At 44.4% G+C, this 23,653-nt stretch overlaps 1 protein-coding gene across 4 annotated transcripts in view; it reads right to left on the bottom strand.

The window, feature by feature from the left end:
• CGNL1 (cingulin like 1) overlaps positions 1 to 23,653 on the bottom strand; it is a 289,781-nt gene that overhangs the window by 53,852 nt on the left and 212,276 nt on the right. For all 4 annotated transcript variants that reach the window (XM_033919889.1, XM_033919891.1, XM_033919892.1 and 1 more), the window contains 4 exons: positions 19,679 to 19,831; positions 18,452 to 18,622; positions 14,362 to 14,523; positions 10,686 to 10,775 (listed from right to left, as the gene is read on the bottom strand). In XM_033919889.1, the coding sequence (XP_033775780.1) occupies positions 10,686 to 10,775; positions 14,362 to 14,523; positions 18,452 to 18,622; positions 19,679 to 19,831 (576 nt within the window). The remainder of the gene's footprint in view (positions 1 to 10,685; positions 10,776 to 14,361; positions 14,524 to 18,451; positions 18,623 to 19,678; positions 19,832 to 23,653) is intronic.

Genomic DNA, 23,653 nt, shown 5'->3' on the forward strand with positions numbered 1-23,653 from the left:
GGAGATGTTTTAAATAAAAAGAAAAATGAAAAGCATAGTTGCCAGATCGATTGGCTAACATCGCATTCTGATAGAGACGCTTACCAAATTTGTCCATGGCTTTGCCTTCTCTACCAGGAGGGACAGAAGCATACACACTAGCCCCTGAGGACTTTTTCAATGTGGATTCCACGAGGAGAGACTCATGTGGAAGCTGGGGTTTATCGAAACCTGGAATGGGGATAACTTTATATAGGGAATCCAATTTACGGGGAGCTCCAGGGACAGTGAGAGGAGTCTCTAAATTTTTGTAAAATGTCTCCCTCAAGATGTCATGAAGAGGGAGTTTCAGAAATTCCTTTGGAGGCTGGTCAAAATCAAGAGCATCCAAAAAAGCCTTAGACTTTTTAGACTCAGCCTCCAAAGGAATAGAGAGAGATTCACACATATCTTTTAAAAATGCTGAAAAAGACGTGGAATCATGTTTGGAGGATGGATCAGGAATATCAGGCTCATCCTCCCCCGAAGAACACTCACCTTCTGAAAGAAAAGGCTCTTCGGAATCACCCCACAGATCAGGGTCTCGAATATGGGAAGTACGATCCCGAGACTCAGGGGTGGATGGTTCCAGGTGTCGGGACTTGCGTACCGACTTACCCGACCTCATCGAAGCGGTACCGGGAGATGTTACCGGTTGTATCGGAGCCGAAGTCTGTACTGACTGGTGTTGAGTTGTCGGCTCCGGTGCAAGAATTGGCATTGACACCGATGAGGTCGAGTGTAACGGTACCGAAAGAGAGGAAGTAGACAGAATAGGTCGTTCCACTCTTGGTACCGACGGCTCAGACGAGACCGGAACCGGAAGGTTCGGTGTCAGGATAGCTGGAAGGAGTTGTTGGAGCTGCTCCTTCAGCTGTACCTGTAAGATGGCCGCAATGCGATCATCAAGGGAGGGCACCGGTACCGCCTTTTTCTTCTGCGGTACCTGCGGTGCCGCTCTACACCCCGGAGATGAGGAGCCCGATGTCGAGGGACTCATCTCTATAGGGGCGGAGTGCTTCCGCTGGCGCCTCACGGTCGGCAGGATTGGGCTCGCTGCACTCGAGACCGGAGGACGCTCCAGCGGGGAAGGCTTCTTAGCCGGCTTACCTGAGTGCTGGGATGCCGATGCGGTGTCACGCGGCGTCGAAGATGAAGGTGCCGATTGAGTAGGTGCCGAGGCCGGTGTCGATGGAACGGGGTTGGACATCTCGGCACCGAACAGTAATCGCTGTTGTATCTGGCGATTTTTTAGAGTTCGTTTTTTTAAGGTGGCACAGCGGGTGCAGGTGGAAGCCTGATGCTCAGGACCCAAACACTGTAGGCACCAGTTGTGTGGGTCCGTGAGAGAGATAGGCCGAGCACACCGCTGGCACTTTTTAAACCCTGGCTGAGGGGGCATGAACGTGAAAACGGCTTCAGCCAAATCGAAGGCCGAGGCCTTGATGGTGACAGAAGGCCCCGCCGGGGAAAAACCAAAACTGAAGAAAAAATGAAAGTTTTTTTTTTTTTTACAAAAATGAAACAAAGAAAAAAGGCAAATTAAGCCAAAAAGGTTTACGCGAGCGGGAAGGCAAGTAGAAAAAAATTTCAACAGCCGTTGAAAAACGCGTCTTCTTAGCTCCGCGGAAACTAAGAAACTGGGGACTGCGCGCCTGTGTCGGGCGGGAAGGCACTCGCGCGTGCGTGGTGCGGCATCTAGAACTTTCCAAGTTCTTAGAGTGCAATCACTCTAAAAGTGTCCGTACCGGGGCTCCGTCGGTGCCGTCACCCATCAGTCAAGAATATGCTGCCTGCTTGTCCTGGGATAATCTTAAAATCTAAAAGTTCTGAGTTGCACAAGAACAGCTTTAAAAACAAAACCTGAGGACTGCCTGTACTGCACACAAAGGACTAAGTGCTAGATTCACTAACCCCCGATTCCGTGTCCAATCCGTTCCCAATTGCATGCAGGCCCACAAATTCACAAAAAGCCTGCATGCAAATGGGGTGTTGGTTGACACGCCCCCCACCCACCACATGGATCACTAGAGAGCGATCCCGACACATGCGCAGACCCTGACAGTAGTGACAGGAGAAGCAGCCTCCTGTCACGGCTTCTGTCGGCTTGTAATTTTTTTTTTTTAATCGGGCAGATATTTTGCGAGTATTACACACGCAAAATAACGGCTCAGTTAAAATTAAAAAGCCCCCCCCCTACGAAGTGCCTCCTCCCTCCCCAAACCTCTAAAAATTGTCCCCCTCCCCCCCCATGCCAATGCCCCACAAAAGGCAGGAGGGATGCCATCTTAAACCCGTCTGGGCCAGGCTGGGCCCACCTCCCTCCTTGTATGTTAAGCTAGGCTGGCCGGCCAACCCCCCTCCCTGTACCTTTTAAAATCATTGGGAGCAGGAGGGGTGCTCAGTCCCTTCTGCTTCAGGCCTCCCTCCTCTGAGACTGGCCAGCTGGCCAGGCCCAGCCCACCCCCCTCCCCATACCTTTTAAAATCATTGGGAGCAGGAGGGGTGCTCAGTCCCTCCTGCTCCAGGCCTCCTCCGACACAAGACCGCCTTAGGCCACAATTTTAAAAGGTACGGGGAGGGGGTCAACCAAGGCCGGCCAGCCGGCCAGCCTCAAAGGAGGCCTAGAGCAGGAGGGTTTAAAAGGTATAAGGAGGGGGTTCGGCCGGCCTAGCTTGAGGTACAAAGAGTGAGGTGGGCCCGGCCCAGCTGGCTTTCAGATGGCAGGAGAGATGGCATCCCTCCTGCCTTCTGTTCTTTGACGGGGCATGGGGGGACAACGGCACGGGGAGGAGGACATCAGCGCGGGGGGGGGGGGGGGTTTAAAACCATGGGCTAGCAATTACAGAATATATAAAAAGGAAGAATTCCTTTTTTATGTATTCTGTAATTGCCAGCCCGTGGTTTTAAAGGACAGGAGAGCTGGTAAGAAGTGAAGCGACTGGTCCTCAGCAGTCGCTTCACTTCTGATTGGCAAGCTCAATTGGTCTTCCTTCTGTTTAGTGAATTGCAACCAGTGTTCCCTCTAAGCGGGCGGGTGTTGTGAGCAAACTTTTTTCACTGTGAGCTAAAAATATCGGGCGCCAGCAAGTTATGAGCCAAATAAATATGTTGCTTTCTACCACAGAACTTCCTTACGTTTGTATGGAATCTATCCCCTTTCAACTTTAGAGAGTGCCCTCTCGTTCTCCCTGCCTTAGCTACTAAGTCTATTCCCTTCAGTACCTTGAATGTTTCTATCATGTCCCCTCTCAATCTCCTCTGCTCAAGGGAGAAGAGGCCCAGTTTCTCTAATCTTTCGCTGTACGGCAACTCCTCCAGCCCCTTAACCATTTTAGTTGCTCTTCTCTGGATCCTTTCGAGTAGTACCGTGTCCTTCTTAAAGTACCAGTGCTGGACGCAGTACTCCAGGTGAGGGCGTACCATGGCCCGGTACAGCAGCATGATAACCTTCTCTGTCTCTTCAGTCCAGCATCTGCCCCTTCCATTCACTGTCTGTCTTTCCCTGCCATCTCTCCTCCTGCCCCCCCTCGCCCCCCAATTTGGTCTAGCATCCATCATCTTCCTTCTGTTCCCCTCATGGTCTGGCATCTCTATCCTTCCCTCCCCCCTGTGGTTTTTAGCATATCTCTCTTCTCATTTCCTCCACTCAGATCTGATCATTCTCTGCTCTCTCTTCCCTTTTCTTCTCTGGTCTTCCTTCTCTATTTTCTGCCTCCATCTAAATTAAATTCTTTCTTACTATTTAGTCCCGTTTCCCTCTTTTCACTGTGTCTACACACAGCTTGTCACCCCTTTCCCTCACCCCTCCATTATCTTACTATTTTCTTCCCCCTTTATTTATCTCCTCCTTCCATCCAGTATGTGTTCTATCCCCACTTCCATTCAGCATCTGCTCTCCCTTCTCAACTGACATCCATCTGCCTTCTGCTCTCTCTCCCTTCTTCTCACTTCCATCATCTGTCCCCTTCTCTCTCTCTCTCATCTCCTCCATTCCATCATCTGCCCCTTCTCTCTCTCTCTCTCTCTCCCCCCCCCCAACTTCCATCATCTGCCCCCCTTCCCCTCACCTTTGTGGGTCACTTTCTTTCCCCTGAGGGTGGCTCATGTCACAGGGGAAGCTTTGGCCGAGCAGAACCGCTTGATTGACAGTGGAACTTACTTGATTGATGTCGATGCTGGGGCCCGTTGCCGTTTGAAGGAAAAAAAAAAAAGGTGGAAAAAAGGAACCTGTAAAGGCGAGAGGAAGGGAAACCTCCAGGACAGCTGCTTTTTGCCCTCCTTCAGCGGCCCAAGAGTTCAGACCAGCAGCGGCAGCTCTGTATGCTTTTAACTTCGGCACAGAGCTGCCCCTAATCAATAGTTTAGCGCGGTTTCATGAGGCAGCCTCGGGGCCTTTGATAGCCGGCCCGCTTCGATGATGCGATGTGGGCCGGCCTAGCAAAGGCCCCAAGGCTGCCTTATGAAACCGCGCTAAACTATTGATTAGGGGCAGCTCTGTGCCGAAGTTAAAAGCATACACAGCTGCCGCTGCTGGTCTGGAGGTGCGGAGACAAGGCAGGAGGCAAACGCGGTGGAAGGCAGGAGTCCCGGCACAGCGACTGCAACAGGAAGTTGCAAGTCAGCTGACGCCGGCCTTTCGTTGCGGCGGGGACCGAATCCTTCGCGGACCGGCAAGATTTTGTTTGCGGACCGGCGGTTGAAGAACTGTGCTCTACACTGTGTGCGCTGTGATGAGAAACTTGTGCGCTGCGAGGTAATATTTTGTGCGTCAGCGCACCCCAGCGCAGCTTAGCGGGAACACTGATTGCAACCCTGCCTACTTTGCATGCCGTTTCCCCTAATTTGCATACACAGATTGGAAGGGGATCGCAGGAGAAGTTAGTGAATCAGGCCGGAGGGAAATAGGGTCGTAAAGGGGAAAACACCCTCTAGGGTTTCAAGACAAAGTTGGACAAGTTCATGTTAAACTGGCAAGACTAGACTCATTTGGAGCACTGGTCTTGACCTTGGGGATGCCGTGTGAGTGGACTGCTGGGCAGGATGGACCATTGGTCTGACCCAGCAGCGGCAATGCTTATGTGAATCTAGCCCTAAGAACAAATGTGTATCTTTTTTCCATTTAGATCTAAGTAATCAACAGTAGTACACGCTTTCATTTGTACTTTTAGGCCCTCTTTTACTAAGGTGTGCTAACCGATTTAGCACACGCTAAACGCTAATGTATGCATGTTAATCTAATTCGATTAGAGCACGCTAATCAGTTAGGGCACCTTAGTAAAAGAGGAGGTTAGTTTTACACGTTCATTCACATTTTTAGGAATACAGGAAGCGGTGCTTCCAAGTATTTTTTTTATCCAATGAGACCCTATTGTTTATGTTTATTTAAGATTTGATATACCGCTCCTGCATTTTACTGACCTAACCGGTTTACAATGGTCCTGATATTAGGAGTCCGCAGATGTGACAGACCAAGGAGAGAAAGAGGATCTAGCAGTCATCCAACCCCGACAGGGCTGGCCCACCAGTTGCATGCCGCCTCAGCCAACCATTGATGCTCTACACCTCCGTAGGCCAGCAGCAATCCGCCTGCTTGAATCGCTGGAAGTAGGAAAAGTTAGCAGCTGCCAACGAGATTGGCCCACCGCTTGAACAAGACACAGGCGAAGCTGCATCTCCCGAGAGCAGAGGGAAGTCACACAGAAAGTGAGGGAAGTCTCAACATCAGCCGGGCAACCGCTACCATCAACCCCGGTGCATCAGCCGCAGGCCCCAGCCGACCATCGCCAGTATGTCAGATGCCACCGCAGGCCATCTCCTCCGATGCGAGGCGTCGCTCCCCTTTCAGCAGCGTCAATCTCCCCACCGCTGACCTCCTCAGCCATGGCACGACGCAGTCCCGCCGGCGGTGTAAAGGGGCCAAAACCAGACCCCCCCCTCCACCCTCGACAAAGGAGAAGGCATGAGGGCCCAGATCAACATCCCTCAACCACCACCATGGAACCAGTCGAGCAGCAGGTAGGAGGCCCCTTGACCCTTGGACTGGAGCCAACGGTCAAACTGGAGAGTCAGTTAATTGATTTAAAAAACAAAAAATAGGAATGGAGGTCCCAGACCAAAGGAACAAAGTCCAAAAATAAAACCAATATAACAGAACATAAAAAAACACTAAATAAAATATAAACAAGGCAAAAGAAAGAAAAAATAAAAAACATAGGGTGAGAGAGACAGCACAGCTGATGACCTAACTGGCCGCCATCTTGTTGTATTGTACTGTTTAAAAATCACACATCCCTGTATGATGATGAAAACAAAATAATTTATGTCCACTCCCTTCTCTCATCTACTTCCTCCATCTATCTAAGCCAGTGTATCGCAAACTGTGTGCACCAGAAGATTCTAGGTGTGCCCCGAGATGCTGGAGAGGAGGCGAAACACTGGTGCCAACTGACTGCTTATAGGATGTGCCTCTCGTGGGCGTAATGACGCTGGCAGAAGATAAGTTGTGCAGCAGAATAGTTCAGAGATGGTTCAGCGGGAGACCTACGAGGAGCCGGTTGCAGTGGTCTAGCCATTAAAAAACACACAGGTTATAGACTCCTTAACAACTAAATTTTCTTCTAGAATCTTTGGTTTTATTTTAGATTCTTCTATCTTTAAATAATCAAATTAACAATTTATCTAAAAAGTGCTATTTTAGTTTACAGATGTTGAGGAGAGTTCGAGGTTTTTTCATCAAAATCATTTTGCGGTTTTGGTTCTGGATTATGCAAATCCCCTGTATATCGGATTAACCAAATTTAATCTGAAGAGGCTACAACTCATTCAGAATACTGCGGCCAAATTAATTTTTGGAAGACATAAATATGATCATGCCTCTCCATTGCTGAGATTACTTTATTGGCTTCCTGTTTACTGGCAAATTCAATTTAAATGTGCTAATGTAATTTTTAAAATTTTACATGGAATTTGTTCGCCTTTATTACCTCTATCATTTAACTCTCTTCGGTTTCACACTACTAGGAATACACATACATTTAAATTGCTCTTTCCTTCTGTTAAAGGGATTAAAACCCTAGGTAAATTCTCACATTGCTTATCCTATTCCTTGGTAAAAGTTTGGAACGATCTTCCCTCGATTATCAGAACGTCATTATCTCTATCACTTTTTAGGAAAAATCTGAAAACTTATCTCTTTCAGAGATTCTTAACTGAGGCCTGATCTAATTTATTGAAAATTTTTCTATTACCTTCATTATTGTTTTATATTATATTCTTTTAAATCTTTGTTAAACAGCTCGAGTCCTTGCTGGAATGATCCGGTATATAAAATAGAAATTAGATTAGATTAGAATGTAGAGGGTGAAAGACTGAATACAGCCACGGTAAGCAGGATGTTCAAGTAGCTTGGATGTAAAATGGAGGCTATTTCAGGCCTTGCCCTTCCTTCCTCTGGTCTTAACAAGACCCATAACTAGGCACCTGGCACATGCAAAATGTATGAGTTAAAGACACTGCACTGTTGAAGATTGTTAGATTGATTTTTGGGCTGAAGAAGTATGACCATATAACACCCATTTTTCAGGAATTGCACTGGTTGCCGGTGGAGGTGCAGGTGAAGTTTAAGTTCGGTTGCCTTTATTATAGGGTTTTGTTTGGTCTTACCCCTAAATATTTAATTGATGTTTTCTCTTTTGCAACTAATAAAACACAGGAAAAGTTCGCATTTGAATTTTGTCTTGAATTTTGTCCGCCTGTAAAAGGTGGCTTTATGGGGCAAGGATTTGGATCATTTGATGTTCTCCAGTTCTCACTTGGAATTTAGGAGGCATTTAAAAACATACTTATTTGAAAAATCTTTGGGTAACTAATTTTTACATTGCATATCTTACTTTTTATAGACCGCATAGAACTTTACGGTCCTGCATGTTATGTTGTATTTCCACATAGGGAGTCTCCTTTCAAAATCAGCTTGACACATTATATCCACAAGCCTGCAAGCTGCTGAACCCACTCAAAATTTCTCTTTTAAATATTATTTTCTGGAAACATGATCTCTTACAACATTTCAAAACAATTTATCTTGAAGCACTGACATTACTGAATCCTGGCATGCACTGTTTGCAATGCTTTCATCACTTGAATACAAAGTCAAATGGGAGTAATTCTTAGCCTAGAGAATGACACGGGGCAACTCGTGGGATCTCTTTATCCTCGTCCCATCCCTGTGAGCTCTGTCCTCATCTGCACAAGCCTCGAACACTTTAAAATCTTAAGTGTACGAAGCTTGTGCAGTTAAGGCAAGTCTTGCAGGAATGGACAGGGATAACATTTGAGATCCCATGGGGATGGGGGCAAATTTGTCCCTGTGTCATTCTCTAGTCTATAGATTGCCTAAAGTTAGGTGCAGGGAAATACAAATTCTATAACATCGGTTGTGTGAGCAACTGCCATTATAGAATACTAGTGTAAAGTCCATATTAAGCACCTAACTTTAGCCGTGAGCACTTATGCTAACTCAATGGCTGGCAAAAATCTTGTGCCTAACTCTAGACACTTAGGTTCATAAATGCTAGTATTCTAGAACACATGCGTGTAACTGTCCAACACGCCCCTGCCCATCCCAGGTCCATGTATCAAATTTGAGCTCGCACTAATGACTGAAAGACAGTTATATGCATAAGTGCCAATTAATGCTTATTATAACCAATAAGCAGCTAATTAAATCATTAAGCTGGGTGCACAACTGTCCTTATTCTATAAGTTGCACTTGCAAATTTGGGGAAATTCCCCTAGAACAGGGGTGGGCAACTCCGGTCCTCGAGGGCCGGAATCCAGTCGGTTTTTCAGAATTTCCCCAATGAACAGTGCATGCAAATAGATCTCATGCAAGCCTTTCCCCTAGAATTAGGGGAAAGGCTTGCATGTGTCTAATATCTATGCTGACGATATCACCATTGTTATTCCCCTTACTATTCATCTATCATCCATTCTAAAGCAAATTGAACTATGGATGACCGAATACAAATTGAAGCTCAACACTGACAAAACCAAATTTTTCCTTGCAAGCTCTAATGACATAATCAAAGACACAGTGATCTCCTTGAATGGTCAGGTCTTTCCTATTGACCACTCCATTAAAATCCTGGGAGTCACCCTGGACCGCCACCTCAATCTAAATGCTCACAAAGATTTAGTGGTTAAAAAATGCTTTTCAGCACTATGGAAACTCAGAACCATCAGAAAATACTTTGATGCAACATCCTTCTGCTTACTGGTTCAATATTCCATCCTAAGCTTGCTCGATTATTGCAACATCATTTACTTGGGATCCTTCAAAAAAATCCATTCTAAAACTCAGAGTCATTCAAAATTCGGCAGTTCGACTAATTTTTGGGCTGAAGAAATGGGAACACATAAGCCCCTGTTATCAAAAACTCCATTGGCTGCCCATGGAGGCACGAATCCTGTTTAAAGTTCTTTTGTCTGTGTTATAAATCAATATTTGGTCTGGCCCCCACTTACCTAGCTTCCCATTTTAATCTGGCAAGCACTTTTAGGCCCACACGAAGAACACATCTGTTCGCCTATCCGACAATTAATCAATACAAAAGATTCCTGGACAGAACTCTTGCCTTCCAGGCAAGCAAATGGAACGACTGGCTTAGTAACTTGATCACGCTCGCCTCTTCCTACTTCAATTTCAGAAAATTGGTAAAAACGAGTTTGTTCAATCGATTTGTAAACTGAGAATCTGCACAGCTCTGCTAAGAACTATATAACTTTCCAATTCTTTCGTTATGTAAGATTGTACTGTTGACTTTAATTGCAACCTCTTCGCTGATTATCCAGCGCTTCTTGCTGTACACAGCCTCGAACTTCCATGGCTTTGGTGGTATATAAGAATAAAATCATTATTATTAATAGATTTTAACCAATGTCTCTAATCACCCAATGCAGTTCCATAAACAGGTCTCTCTGTGCTTAATGCGCGTATTATAGAACTTAGTCATAAGAAATTTCCCATTGACTCTAGGACAGTATAACGTGAGGTTTATGATTTATGGTTATTTTACACACACAAGCATTTTGCAATCATTTAGTTAGCTGGATTGTGAAACAAGACTATTCTTAATGCATCAAGGTTTATTATGATGTCATGCATAGTGCTTCCTTCTCCCTAGTCCTTCACAGACACATAAAAACATAAGAATAGCCTTACTGGGTCAGACTAGTGGTCCATCTAGCCCAGTAGCCCGTTCTCACGGTGGCCAATCCAGGTCCCTAATACTTGGCCAAAACCCAAGAAGTAGCAACATTCCATGCTACCAATCCAGGGCAAGCAGTGACTTCCCCCATGTCTCTCTCAATAACAGACTATGGACTTTTCCTCTAGGAAACTGTCCAAACCTTTCTTAAAACTAGCTACACTATCCACTCTTACCACAATATCTGGCATCACATTCCAGAGCTTAACTATTCTCTGAGTGAAAAAATATTTCCTCCAATTGGTTTTAAAAGTATTTCCCTGTAACTTCATGGAGTGTCCCCTAGTCTTTGTAATGTTTGACTGAGTGAAAAATCGATCCACTTGTACCTGTTCTACTCCACTCAGGATTTTATAGATTTCAATCATATTCCCTTTAGCCGTCTCTTTTCCAAGGTACCTGTTCTCTGCACCTGTTGATCCTTTCTGTTAACAAATCTGAGTTGCTCCTCTCCTCATCAAGCTCCATCTCCAGGTGGGCCAACTTGTCCTAAAAGATACAAACCATAGTTCATTAACAAGTATAGTTTCTGCACTATGTTAAAAGTAAATCCACAGTATTTATTTATTTGAACTTTGTACAGGCCTTTTCAGCACTAACTACCTTACGGTGGATATTCCCCCCTCCCTGGGAGGCTCACAAATTAGGTTTGTCAGTGAGACAATGGAGGACTAAAGTGACTCGCTCAAGATCACAAGGGACAGCAATGGGATTTGAACTGGGTTCTCCCAGACCTCAAGCCCAGTGCTCTAACCACCAGGCTACTCTTCTACTTCAGAGCATCTGCAACAAATGTTTGGGGAATTTCTGGCATCTGGCAGGAGGAAAGCAGCTGGGCCACTGATATGGGACAACGGTTATTCCCAAGGGCTTATAACACAACTGCAAACATGCAATGCAGTTAGATACACCTCTGAAAGTGTACTAAATTGTTCCACAGTATCCAGATTAGTAGTTAAAAAGGTCACCGCCACCTCTGTTAACTGCAAGGTGCACTCTCCACCCCTTACCGTATTTTCACGCAGATAACGCGCACCCGTGTAAAACGCGCACACGGGTATAGCGCGCAGAAACCACGATTTTATGTACAAAAACTTTTGTATACCGCGCTCACGGGTATACCGCGCATGCAGCCCGACTGTCCTTTCGCCCGCCCCGACTCTCCTCTGGCCACCCCGACTCTCCTTTCGCCCTCCCCGCCTCTCCGTGCGCTGTCCCGACTCTCCATTCACCCTCCCTGACTTTCCGTGCACTGCCCATGTGCCTCAGGCCGCGCCCCCAGGTGGGACCTAAGGCTCCAGGGCCTATTCTGATTGGCCCACGCGCCTTAGGCCCCACCAGTAGGCGGAGCTTTGGGATGGATGGGCCAATCCGGCCTCATTCTGTCGTTGGCTGCCTGCCGGACAGGCGGGTTTGGCTCCCGTCTGTCCGGCCAACTACCAAAGGTACGGGGAAGGGGGGTGGGGGTGTCGTGGGGGTCGGACAGGGGGGTCGCGGGTCGGCTGGGGGGGCGGTCGGAGGTTCTTGGGGGGGGGCGGTCGTTGGAGGGAGGGGGGTTTGCGTCGAGGGCAGGAGGGCCTGGGATCCCTCCTGCCCGTAATGTAGTGCGGGGTGGGGGTAGGGGGTCGCCGTGGCCAGGAAGGTTTGGGCTCCCTCCTGGCCCGATATTGTCGGGGAGTTGGGGAGTCGGCCGGGCAAGAGGGCTTGGGCTCCCTCTTGCTCCGATCGTGGATGCGGGTGAGGGTGGGAGCGCATGCGAGCGGTCGTTCGGGGTGGGGGTGCGAGCGGTCCTGCTGGGGGGGTGAATCGGGCGTCGGGCGGGGTGGGAACTATGTAAAAAAATTTTTGTATACCGCGCTCACGCGTATAACGCACGAGGGGTATGCGCGGTAGGTAAAAACGCGTATAACGCGCGCGTTATATGCGTGAAAATACGGTATATAAAATTTCCACATTAGGAGTTTGATGTGGCAATTAATGTGGAACTTAAAAAAAAAGGTAATACTCTGTGTAAACGGCTCATAGGCAAGGACATTCGCGCACGGACAAATCCACCCAGACAATCACGCACAGGATGTCAATGCGCTGGATTTCAACATGCTGTGAGGTGAAACCCCCCCCACTTTAGTTAGAAATGCTGGCGCTCCCATTGAGGGTATGTGTGGGGGAACCCCCCATTACAGAGGAAACAGCCTTTTTTCCTGTTTTTTAGGGAAAAATTACTGTTTCCTTTGTAATGAGAGGTTCCCCCCACCCCCAATGGGAGCAGCAACGGGGGTTCCCCCCCCATCCCCTCGGACGCTTTAAAATAGTGTTGAAATCTAGCGCTTTTGACTGGATATGGTGTAATCAGATAAAGCAAGTTACAACTTGCATTAATCACCCAATGCAGTTCCGTAAGCAGGCATTTCTCAGTGCTTATTGCACATATTATAGAACTATGTCAAAAGAGGATTTCCATAAGCACAGAATGAGAAAAATCCCTTTCTGAATATGGTCCTAAGGCCTTTATTCACTGTCATGTGATAGTGTGATGTGCCCCGAATGCCAAAATAAGCACTCAACACACAAAAACCCTTTTATTGCATCACTTGTTCAGACATTAATCTCACAAAAAAATTAGCTACAAAGTGCCAAATTAATGAGCTCTACTGCACACAAAGCTCCTGTAATTGTGATTCACTATAAACCCCCCTGCCCCTACACGGCTACTTGCATCTGGTGCTCTCATTTAAAGGGGAGCTTCAGGTCAGCCAGCATGAATTGGGATGACCATGAAAAAGCTGTAGCGAAATGTAGATTCGATGTCGGAGAATCCGCCCTTGTCGTTAAACTCTTAAGATGAGTATTGCTCTTCATTATTATAAGGTTTGAAAATTGTGAATGAACTATGAACAATAGAGAATAATTTATTTCGATTGAATGAATATAAGAATATTTCCTGACCGATGAAGAAGTTGGTGCATCAGTCTGTCTGTCTGTAAAAAACAGGTTTCTGACAGTGGCACTTAATATTTAGGTACCTGCGTTTACACCAGCCAAAGAGCTGGTGTATGTCTGGGTGTCTAAACACAGCAGGACCTGTGTAACTTGCAGTATTCTGTAGGTTACCCATATAAGTGGGAGTCCTGCCTATATACTGCCCCTGTGCATGCCTCCCCTGCAAATGCATGTCATGTAAATTAAGCAGCTATTTCCAGAAAAGTTCTCTTAGGTGGAATTTTGGCAGATACAGTGGTACCTCGGTTTACGAGTGCACAGGTTTGCGAGTGTTTTGCTAGACGAGCAAAACATTTGCAAAATCGGTGCCTCGGAAACCGAGCATGGCTCGATTTACGAGCACCTCCCCCGCAATCCGGCACCCCCCTGCAATCCGGCACCCCCCCGCCAAGATCTGACCCCCCCGCCACGATCCGACCCCCCCGACACAATTGGGCACCCCCCCCGCCGCTTCTTACCCTCATCTGGGCACTCTTGAAGTTCGGCCTCCTCGTCTGCTGGGCCTTGAGCATCTGAGCATGCTCAAGGCCTGCGAGTTCACGTTCTGAACGTGAACATGAACTCGCAGGCCTTGAGCATGCTCAGATGCTCAAGGCCCAGCAGACGAGGAGGCCGATCTTCAAGAGTGCCCAGATGAGGGTAAGAAGCGGCGGGGGGGTGCCCAATTGTGTTGGGGGGGGTGGGGTCGGATCGTGTCGGGGGGGTGCCCAATCGTGGCGGGGGGGTCGGATCGTGGCGGGGGGGGTGCCGGTTCGAGGCAGGGGGGGTGCCGGATCGCAGGGGGGGAGGGTGCCTGATCGCAGGGGGGGCCTTCGAGGGGAGCAATGCCGGTTCTCGGGGGGGGGGGGGGAACACATCAAAGCGAGTTTCCATTATTTCCTATGGGGAAACTCGCTTTGATAAACGAGCATTTTGGATTACGAGCATGCTCCTGGAACGGATTATACTCGTAATCCAAGGTACTACTGTACATGCATTTATTCTGAATAATTATGCCCAGAGCGCACATAAACCCGAGTGCCTAGGTTACAGAATTGCCCTACAACTGCTTATTACAAATAAATGCTCTGTGTACCTCCATTAGTTTGACCTGTCTAGATCGATCGTCTTTCAGATGAACTTTGGTGTCCATCTCATAGTGCAGATCTTTGACTTCCTGCTCCAGCAGCTGGTTCTTCGTCAGGGACTCTTCATGGGCTTGCTGGTGGTCCCGCAGTTCCTCTTCCATGTGATGGATCTAAAGAGCGGAGAAAGCAGGCGAGAAGGCTTATAGTTCGGTCTACTGCAACATGGTGCACTCATACAGAAGCACATTAGTTACTGCCATTACAGTCGCTTCCACTAGAGCAGGGATAGGCAATTCCGGTCCTCGAGAGCCATAGGCAGGTCAGGTTTTCAGGATCTCCACAATGAATATGAATGAGATGGATTTGCATGCACTGCCTCCTTGAGATGCAAATCCATCTCATGCATACTTATTGTGGCTATCCTGAAAACCTGACCTGCCTGTGGCACTAGAGGGTTTCCGTTTTCTTAAACCAGAGGATATGAGAGGCCTAGGGAGATGGAAAGTTGTTTTTTTCACAAATCCCATATTCCAGCTTTGCTCCCAACAAGAAGTATCAGGCAACCAGTTGTAAAAATGTGGCACCTCTTCATAGGGTTCAGCCCTCAGGCTCATGAGGCAACTCAAGCACAGATGCAGCAACAGACTGAAAACCTTTGCTATGCAGCACATTTACATATATTTACTTATATCTGCATATTAAAGTACAATACAAAGACACATTATTTAAGTCATTTTTATATGTCCTCATAATTTTAATTTTTTTTAACTTAAAAGTACTATTTGGGTTTCTACCAGGTACTTGTGATCTAGATTGGCCACTCTGGAAACAGGATAGTGGGCTAGATGGGCCACTGGTCTGACCCAGTATGGCTATACTTAAGGTTACCAGATGGGTTTCTCTGGACGTGTCCTCTTTCTGAGGATTGTGGTCGGAATCCGGGTGGCTTTTTACTTTCAAACAATTTTTACTAATGACAACCTATAACCGCAGAATAAGAACAGTCACGACAAGCAGTATGCAATACAGCCAGACTACGTCAACAAAACAAGTAATAATAATAACGCTGTAGTCATCAATCATTTCTGCTATGTTATGCCCCAACTCCCCACCTCCCATCAATCCCCCCCCCCCATCTTCATTCCCTCATCAAATAAGCAGTCCAGGGACCTGGGATCATATAGTTCCTGAACCATGTGGTTAAGCCAGTGTCCAATAAGGAAAAAAACATCAAGGAACAGTGCAAAAGTCCAGAGAAGTACAATCAGAACAAACAACAACAAAACCCACCCCCCTCCCCCAGCCTAATACAATGTCTACGACCAAATACAAGAAAAAAAGGAGACATACAGAAGCCAGTACTAAAATATAAGCGCGAGTTAACAAAGTCTGTGAAATATTCAGCTCCACCATTCGTACCCCCAAACCTATTCACATATATCAATCCCGGAATCCCAGACTACATCCAAAAAGAAAAGAAGAAAGAAAAAAAGGGGGGTCAGATAATATGTTGAGTATGCAATTATGGAAATATGCTTTTGTACAGTTGAACAACGCGCCTAGGCATTGTAAGCACCAGTTGTAAGGATCCGTTATAGAAATGGCCTGTTCACACCTACCACACTTCTTAAATCCTGTTTGCGGGTGGGACATGGAGGGAAACAGTGCCTTAGCCAAATAGAACTCAATGGCTGAGGCGAGTGAAAAGGCCCCGCTGGTTAAACGTCAGATGACAAGAACCAAGGGAAATTAAGAACATAAGAATAGCCTCACTGGGTCAGACCAATAGTCCATCAAGCCCAGTAGCCTGTTCTTATGGTGGCCAATCCAGGTCACTAGTACTTGGCCAAAACCCAAGGAGTAGCAATATTCCATGCTACTGAACCAGGGCAAGCAGTGGCTTCCCCCATGTCTCTCAATAACAGACTATGGACTTTTCCTCCAGGAACTTGTCCAAACCTTTCTAAAAACCAGTTACGCTATCCCCTCTTACCACAATCTCTGGCAACGCGTTCCAGAGTTTAACTATTCTCCGAGTGAAAAAATATTTCCTCCTATTGGCTTTAAAAATATTTCCCTGAAACATCGAGTGTTCCCTAGTCTTTGTAATTTTTGATGGAGTGAAAATCCGAGTCACTTGTACCTCTTCTACTTCACTCAGGATTTTGTAGACTTCAATCAGTTCTCCCCTCAGCCGTCTTTTTTCCAAGCTGAAGAGCCCTAACCATTTGTCTTTCCTCATATGAGAGGAGTTCCATCACCTTTACCATCTTGGTTGCTCTTCATTGAACCTTTTCTATTGCCACTACATCTTTTTTGAGATAAGGAGACCAGAATTGAACACAATATTCCAGTTGAGGTCGCACCATTAAGCGATACAGAGGCATTATAACATTCTGAGAATGAGAGGGCACTCTCTAAAGTTAAAAGGGGATAGATTCCGTACATATGTAAGGAAGTTCTTCTTCACCCAGAGAGTGGTAGAAAACTGGAACACTCTACTGGAGGCTATTATAGGTAAAAACACCCTCCAGGGATTCAAGACAAAGTTAGACAAGTTCCTGCTGAACCAGAACATATGCAGGTAAAGCTAGTCTCAGTTAGGGCACTGGTCTTGACCTAAAGGCCACCGTGTGAGCAGACTGTTGGGCATGATGGACCACTGGTCTGACCCAGCAGCATCAATTCTTATGTTCTAACAACTTTGAACAGTTTAGTGTCATCTGCAAATTTAATCACCTCACTCGTTGTTCCAATTTCCAGATCATTTATAAATAAGTTAAATAGCACCAGTCCCAATACAGATCCCTATGGCACACCACTATTTACCCTCCTCCATTGAGAAAAATGACCATTTAACCCTACCCTTTGTTTTCTGTCTAATAACTGATTCTTAATCCACAATTGAACATTGCCTCCTATCCCATGACTCTTTCATTTTCTCAGGAGCCTCTCATAAAGAACTTTATCAAAAGTTTTCTGAAAATCTAGATACACTACATCAACTGGCTCGCAAATTGATGAGGCGTAAGACCTCCCTATTAATCATTTTTGTCTGCATGTTCCACAAATATATTTTTTATAATTATTTCCACTATTTTGCCTGGCACCGAGGTCTGTAATTCCCTGGATCTCCCCTGGAACACTTTTTAAAAATCGGCATAATGTTGGCCATCTTTCAATCTTCATGTACCCTGTGTGTCCGTCATAATTAGATTGTAAGCTCTTTCGAGCAGGCACCATCTCTTGCATGTTTAATATACAGTGCTACATGCATCTGGTAGCACTATAGAAATAATAAATAGTATTAGCATAAAATAGTCATATGATGGGATTCTGTATTGTACAAACCAGAATGCAATATGAGTAATCAATAAAGAGTACCAAAGATCTGTCCAAGAGGAAATGTTTAAGAACATAAGAATTGCTGCTGCTGGGTCAGACCAGTGGTCCATCATGCCCAGCAGTCCGCTCACGCGGTGGCCCTTAGGTCAAAGACCAGTGCCCTAACTGAGACTAGCTTTACCTGCATATGTTCTGGTTCAGCAGGAACTTGTCTAACTTTGTCTTGAATCCCTGAAGGGTGTTTTCCCCTATAATATCCGCCGGAAGAGTGTTCCAGTTTTCTACCATTCTCTGGGTGAAGAAGAATTACATTTGTACGGAATCTATCCCCTTTTAACTTTAGAGAATGCCCTCTCATTCTCTCTACCTTGGAGAGGGTGAACAACCTGTCTTTATCTACTAAGTCTATTCCCTTCATTATCTTGAATGTTTCGATCATGTTCCCTCTCAGTCTCCTCTTTTTAAGGGAGAAGAGGCCCAGTTTCTCTAATCTTTCACTAATTGCTCAGCTCTTGAAATTATCCACTAGAATAATTCCTACTCCAGCAGTTTGATGTTTTCTTCTCAGTTCAAAATTTATGCTTAACAAACAGTGAAAACGTAAATGTTTTTACATTCATATTTTTTCAGATTCAGCCCAAAAGACTGTTGACCAATTCTAGATTTTCCTTATGAAGTCAACAGAGACCTGTTCTGAAAGATTAAGGCATTCAAAACCATAGGATCAAAAGTGTCATGGAATTTAGTCATTACCTCATCCTGCAATTTTCCAATTGTCAGACGTGCTTTTTCTGCCTCTAGGATTCTGTCTTTTAACTGTTTCTGCGTTTCAGCAAGCTCTCTGCGATTTTTCTCCTTGAATTCATCAAAATGTTTTTGAAGTTCCAGAGTGGATGATCGTGAGCCCATCAAAATTTCAGACATCTTTTAAAAAAAAAGAAGCAAAAAGGCTGGCATATAATTGGTTTGGAATTTTATAGGGCAGGAAATACTCGAGTCAACACAGTACAGTTTTATCCTTCACCTTCAACATATCCTGGGTTTTCATGACACAAATGCAAACCTTAGGAGGTCCTTTTAGTGAACTGTATTAAATGCTAATGCAGCAAAAATTGCTTAATGGACGATCCACTACCATGTCTTGTGTAAATTTGCTGTCTGCGTGCACTAGCGGGCTTATTCTACAAATGTCGTCCTGATTGTAGGCAGCAGTAGGCATCCTACTAATGTCTCACCAGCCAATCAGGACTCACGTTTTTTAAAAAATGGATGCGAACAACACCTATAATTTAGGTATCTATCTCATGCCTACAGAGACGCATAGGGACGCTCATGGATGCCCAAGGCCAGCATGGGTGTGGTTTCTACCGTAATTGGGCATCCATATGTGTATCCGTAGGCATGAAACAGACACCTTAAATGCAGGCCTGTAAAATGCTGGCCTACTTTTAAAGCATCTGTTACATAAAAAAGATGCAATTTTCTAAAGGATGCCGATACGTGATTGACATGTGATCAGTGTCTGCTTCTTAGGCAGCCGCTGAGATTGGCATCCTTTAGAGAATCAGGTCCCAAGCACACTTTTTTGAGGGAGAGGTGGGGCATGGAAGCAGTAACCAGTTAGCTCATGAACATTATCATGCGCTGATTACCATACGGTTACCACAGAAGCCTTTATTATGCCTCCTAAATAAGAGGCAGTAAGCGCTTTTTTTAAATGACCATGCTTTAATGAAACTAATAGTAAAAAAAGGCATTTTTAAGGCCATGAATGAATGGCCTTGGGGCATGGGAAAGAATCACATAAGGGCACACTATGGCCATTTCTTAGCACAATTAGTAAAGGGCCTCCTAAATTATACGTAAAAATCATCTGAAGGCCAGTTAAATTAAAACTCTGCTCTTTGGATTTCCTTACAGATTGTATTGAGTCTGCTTTGTGCTAGGAGATTTATTTTTCCATGAGAAATTTACCCTTACCTCCTTCTGCAATTTCTCAACTGTTTTATCCAGCTGCCATCGCTCATTTTCCATTTCATTTTTCATTCTCTTTAATTGCTCTTTCTGGTTGGTTTCTTCCTTTAATCTCTCTGCTAACTGTTGCTGTTCATGTGTAATTCTGCTAAGGTTTCTCTGTAGTAGGTAGAAATAACTAGTTAACACACCAAGTAAAGTCCCTCTTCTTCAGAATCACAGGGCTGTGGAATAACCTTACTACCCCTCTGCGGAATCAGGTCTCCTTCCAGCTATTCCGTAAGCACCTGAAAACTAGTCTTTTCACAAAAACGTAACGCTTTCCTTCCTCCCTATACTCAATCCACCAAACTCAATGTGTTATTCTTTTCCTTTATTAAGCTCTTGTAAACCGTGCCGAGCTCTATATTCATGGAGAGGATGCGGTATATAAACTTAAGGTTTAGTTTAGTTTAAAGTCCCACAATGAAGCTTACTACCAGTACATATGCTAAAAAGAAATTAAGCAAAATACCAGCCCAGGTTAGCATGAGCAAGGTGCCAAGTCCAGGCAGCACAAAAAGGAAAGGCTTGGTAATTACTTGCATATAACAAGCAATGCAAAACTGACGCACATTTTCCTGCCAAAATCATGCTGAGAAATATAATAGAACCAGTAAAAAGCAAAAATCACAAATAAACCTTGAATAAGCCATAACATACAATCAAATATTTATGCATGAACCCACAGTTATATGTAAAACACCTACCAGCCAATATTCAGCTGATCATCATAGACAAATGATGCTTTTATGTGGGACCCAGTTGATATCAGCTGTGACTCATATTAGTGGAGCGTGTGTCCCCCCCCCTCCTTCCTGGCACTTGCTCTGATCCCCCTCCCATCTTGCACAATAACTAGCCCCTACTGCCCCCAAGTTAGAAGTAGTACCCGATGTAGGTATTTAGCTGAAACATGCCCATGTAGGGTTTTTAACAAAATGTTTTTATAGATGGATGGTTCTAGATTTATTTCTGTTTGTTTTGGTTTTGTTTTTTTTTTAAATAATAATTTGATGTACACGTGCAGAGAAATTCCTTAGAATTAAAAATAACCCAAATGTTTCTACATCTGCACTGATGGCATAAGGGGGGGGAGAACACAAACATATGATAGTACAAACCTTTCAGGACACCAATTTAAGGCTTCTACGTAATACTTGGCAGAAAACTGAGCATCAGAAATTCCAAAACTGGGGAATCAGATTAGCTGATTCGGCCTATTCCAGTGTAGAAATTAGGGATGCACATTGATTACATTTTTTTAATTGCACAATTAATCAAGATTAAAATTTTTAGTTATGCAATTAATCATAAGACCCAAATGTAAAAGACTTGAAAGAAATTATGATAGTATTGTTTCAAAGTACTTCTAACTGAAGAAATCTCTAGGGTAAATGTTAGAAAATAAACTATACAAGTATATTTAAAAAAAAAAAAAAGCATGTACAGCCCTAATAAAAATAAAATTTGGTGATTTTATTTTTAGAATCATCTTCCCTTCACCTCTGCTTCATGGGTACCATCTCCTCCATTCTCTCCATAAGCACCATCTCCTCCTCTGCCTTCTCTCTCCTTCCCACCATCTCCTCCCTTCTCTCTCTCTCCTTTGTCTTGCCTCTTCTCTCCTGGAACTCATTTTCTCTCTCTTCTCTCTTAAGGAGTTTAGTCTCCAGAGAACACCCCCTTCCCCCACATCTTTCCCTCTCTTCCTTTTCCACTGCAGCTGCCTCCCTGGTCCTTATCTTTTTCTACTGGCACCTTCTCTTCAGAGGGGCCAGCAGCCCCCCTTTTCTCTGTTGCTCCTTCTCCCTGCCCCTCACAGCCCTAAACTTCATCACTGTAGTAAAAGTAGCCTGCTTTTACCAGGCTGAAGCCTCTCTCTCTCTCTTTGTGTAGCATCAGGAAAAAGAAAGTTCTGTTGGAGGAGACAAACTTCCTATTTGCCAATACAACAGACAGAAAGAGAGGCTTTAGCCACGTCAAAGCATGTTGCTTTCCCTGCAGTGATGGAGTTCAAAGCCACAAGGAAAGGAAAAGGAGTAACAGAGAAGAGGAGGCTGCCGGTGTACCTGCTAAGGTGAGAGTTAGTGCCGACAGAAAACAGTGGCAGAGGGAGCAGTTAACTCACTTAAAAAAAATTTAACGTGATTTATTAATGCATTAATCATGTTAAAGCCCTAGTAGAAATGAGTACTGCCTGGGAGCTTTGGGTCAGAATTCTGAAATATCCAGTCCTGTGTGTTCTTACTCTCTACATGACTGCTTCAGTTATGCTTTTTCCAATGCACTGCTTGGCCAGGGATTTCTTTCCTTGAACTTTCTAGTATTTTAATGTTCAGACATAAACTATCCTTCCCCTCTCTACACGGCATCCTCCACGCAGGTAAACTGGGTAGATCCCTCCTCTCCAAAATCACCGGCCTCTGGAACAACCTCACTGTCCCGCTGAGGAACCTGGACTCCCTCCAACTATTCCGAAAACAACTGAAAACCTGGCTTTTCTCTATCATATAATAATCTCTTCTCCTGATTACATCTCCTCTTTTTATGCTTTGTAAACTCTTTCTCTTCTCTCTTCCCATATTTTTTAAACTCTGTAAACCGTGTCGAGCTCCACTTCAGTGGAGAAGATGCGGTATATAAACCTAAGGCTTAGTTTAGTTTAGTTTTAAAAATAAATATACATAACAAAAATCTTACAAAGAATATCATCTCAACTCAGTTAATACATTGTAAATATATAAATTCAAAAAAATCAACAATCAATTGTCATACAATACAGACAAGATAAAGTACTGCCTCCCTTCCCATCCCCCCTCCACCCATCCCAGTTCCAAATATTACTAATAAATAGTGCTTCACTTTATGATTACAAATGTAATGAGTTCACTACAAAACTGCATGCTCTGACTGATAATTGCTGTATATAAGGTTCCTAGGTCATCTAAAATTTACTCTGTTTTTTATAAGATGGGGAGGTCGCTCTAGGTTCCATAATCATAAGAGCATGAAATGCTGCCCTCCAATGCCAAAATGAGGGCGGACTTTCTTCCAACCAATGTTGTAAAATACATTTTTGACCTATAATAAAGGATTTACGAAATAATTCCCTAACCCCTTTCTTAAAAATCCTGTCCCATTGAAGAAATAATACCATCTGGGCGGAATTCTAGAAATAATTGATCCAAGAAAAACACAAACAGCATTCCAAAATTTCTGAATTTTGGGACATAACCAAAAAGCATGACCCAATGTATTATCCATTTTTTTTTTTTTTTTTTTTTTACAATTTATGCATATTCTTGTCTCAACACAACCAAAATGTGAAGCCTGAACTTGAGAAACATAAGCTCTCATAACCATTTGAAATAGACTCTCTCTATAATAAGTGCAAGAAATTGAGGAAATGCCTAATTGAAGAGACTTTTCTATTATTACCTCACTAATTTCCACTCCCAATTCCAAATCCGTTTATAGCTCATATGTGGATATACAAAATCAAGGGGCTTTTTAAAGTATGAAATTTAGGGTAGAGCTTCCAGATAGTCAAACAAAGTTCCCAATCTATATCCCACACCCAATGTCAAACCTTCCTTTTTCAGTGTGGTAATATAATGAACTTTCCAGTATTTAATGTAAATGCACGAAATGTATCAAAATCACCAGAACAGAATAAAGTAGCAATATTTTGGTGTATTTGTAGTTTTAAAAGAAAACTATATCCTGTCTTTTTTGGGAATTAAACACACGTGATTATGGGTTATGACTTCTAAAAGGCATTAAGCGCTAAAGTACGCTTAGCACATGTGAAAATGCTTGCCGCAAAGTGCATTAAAGCATTTTGAAATAAGTAACTTGTTTGCATGCACTTTTCATTGATCTGTACAGTAAAACCTTGGATTGCAATGCAAGTAACTTGGGGCCTGTTTTACAAAGCCG

This window comes from Geotrypetes seraphini, chromosome 14, assembly GCF_902459505.1.
Source record: "Geotrypetes seraphini chromosome 14, aGeoSer1.1, whole genome shotgun sequence".
NCBI lineage: Eukaryota > Metazoa > Chordata > Amphibia > Gymnophiona > Dermophiidae > Geotrypetes > Geotrypetes seraphini.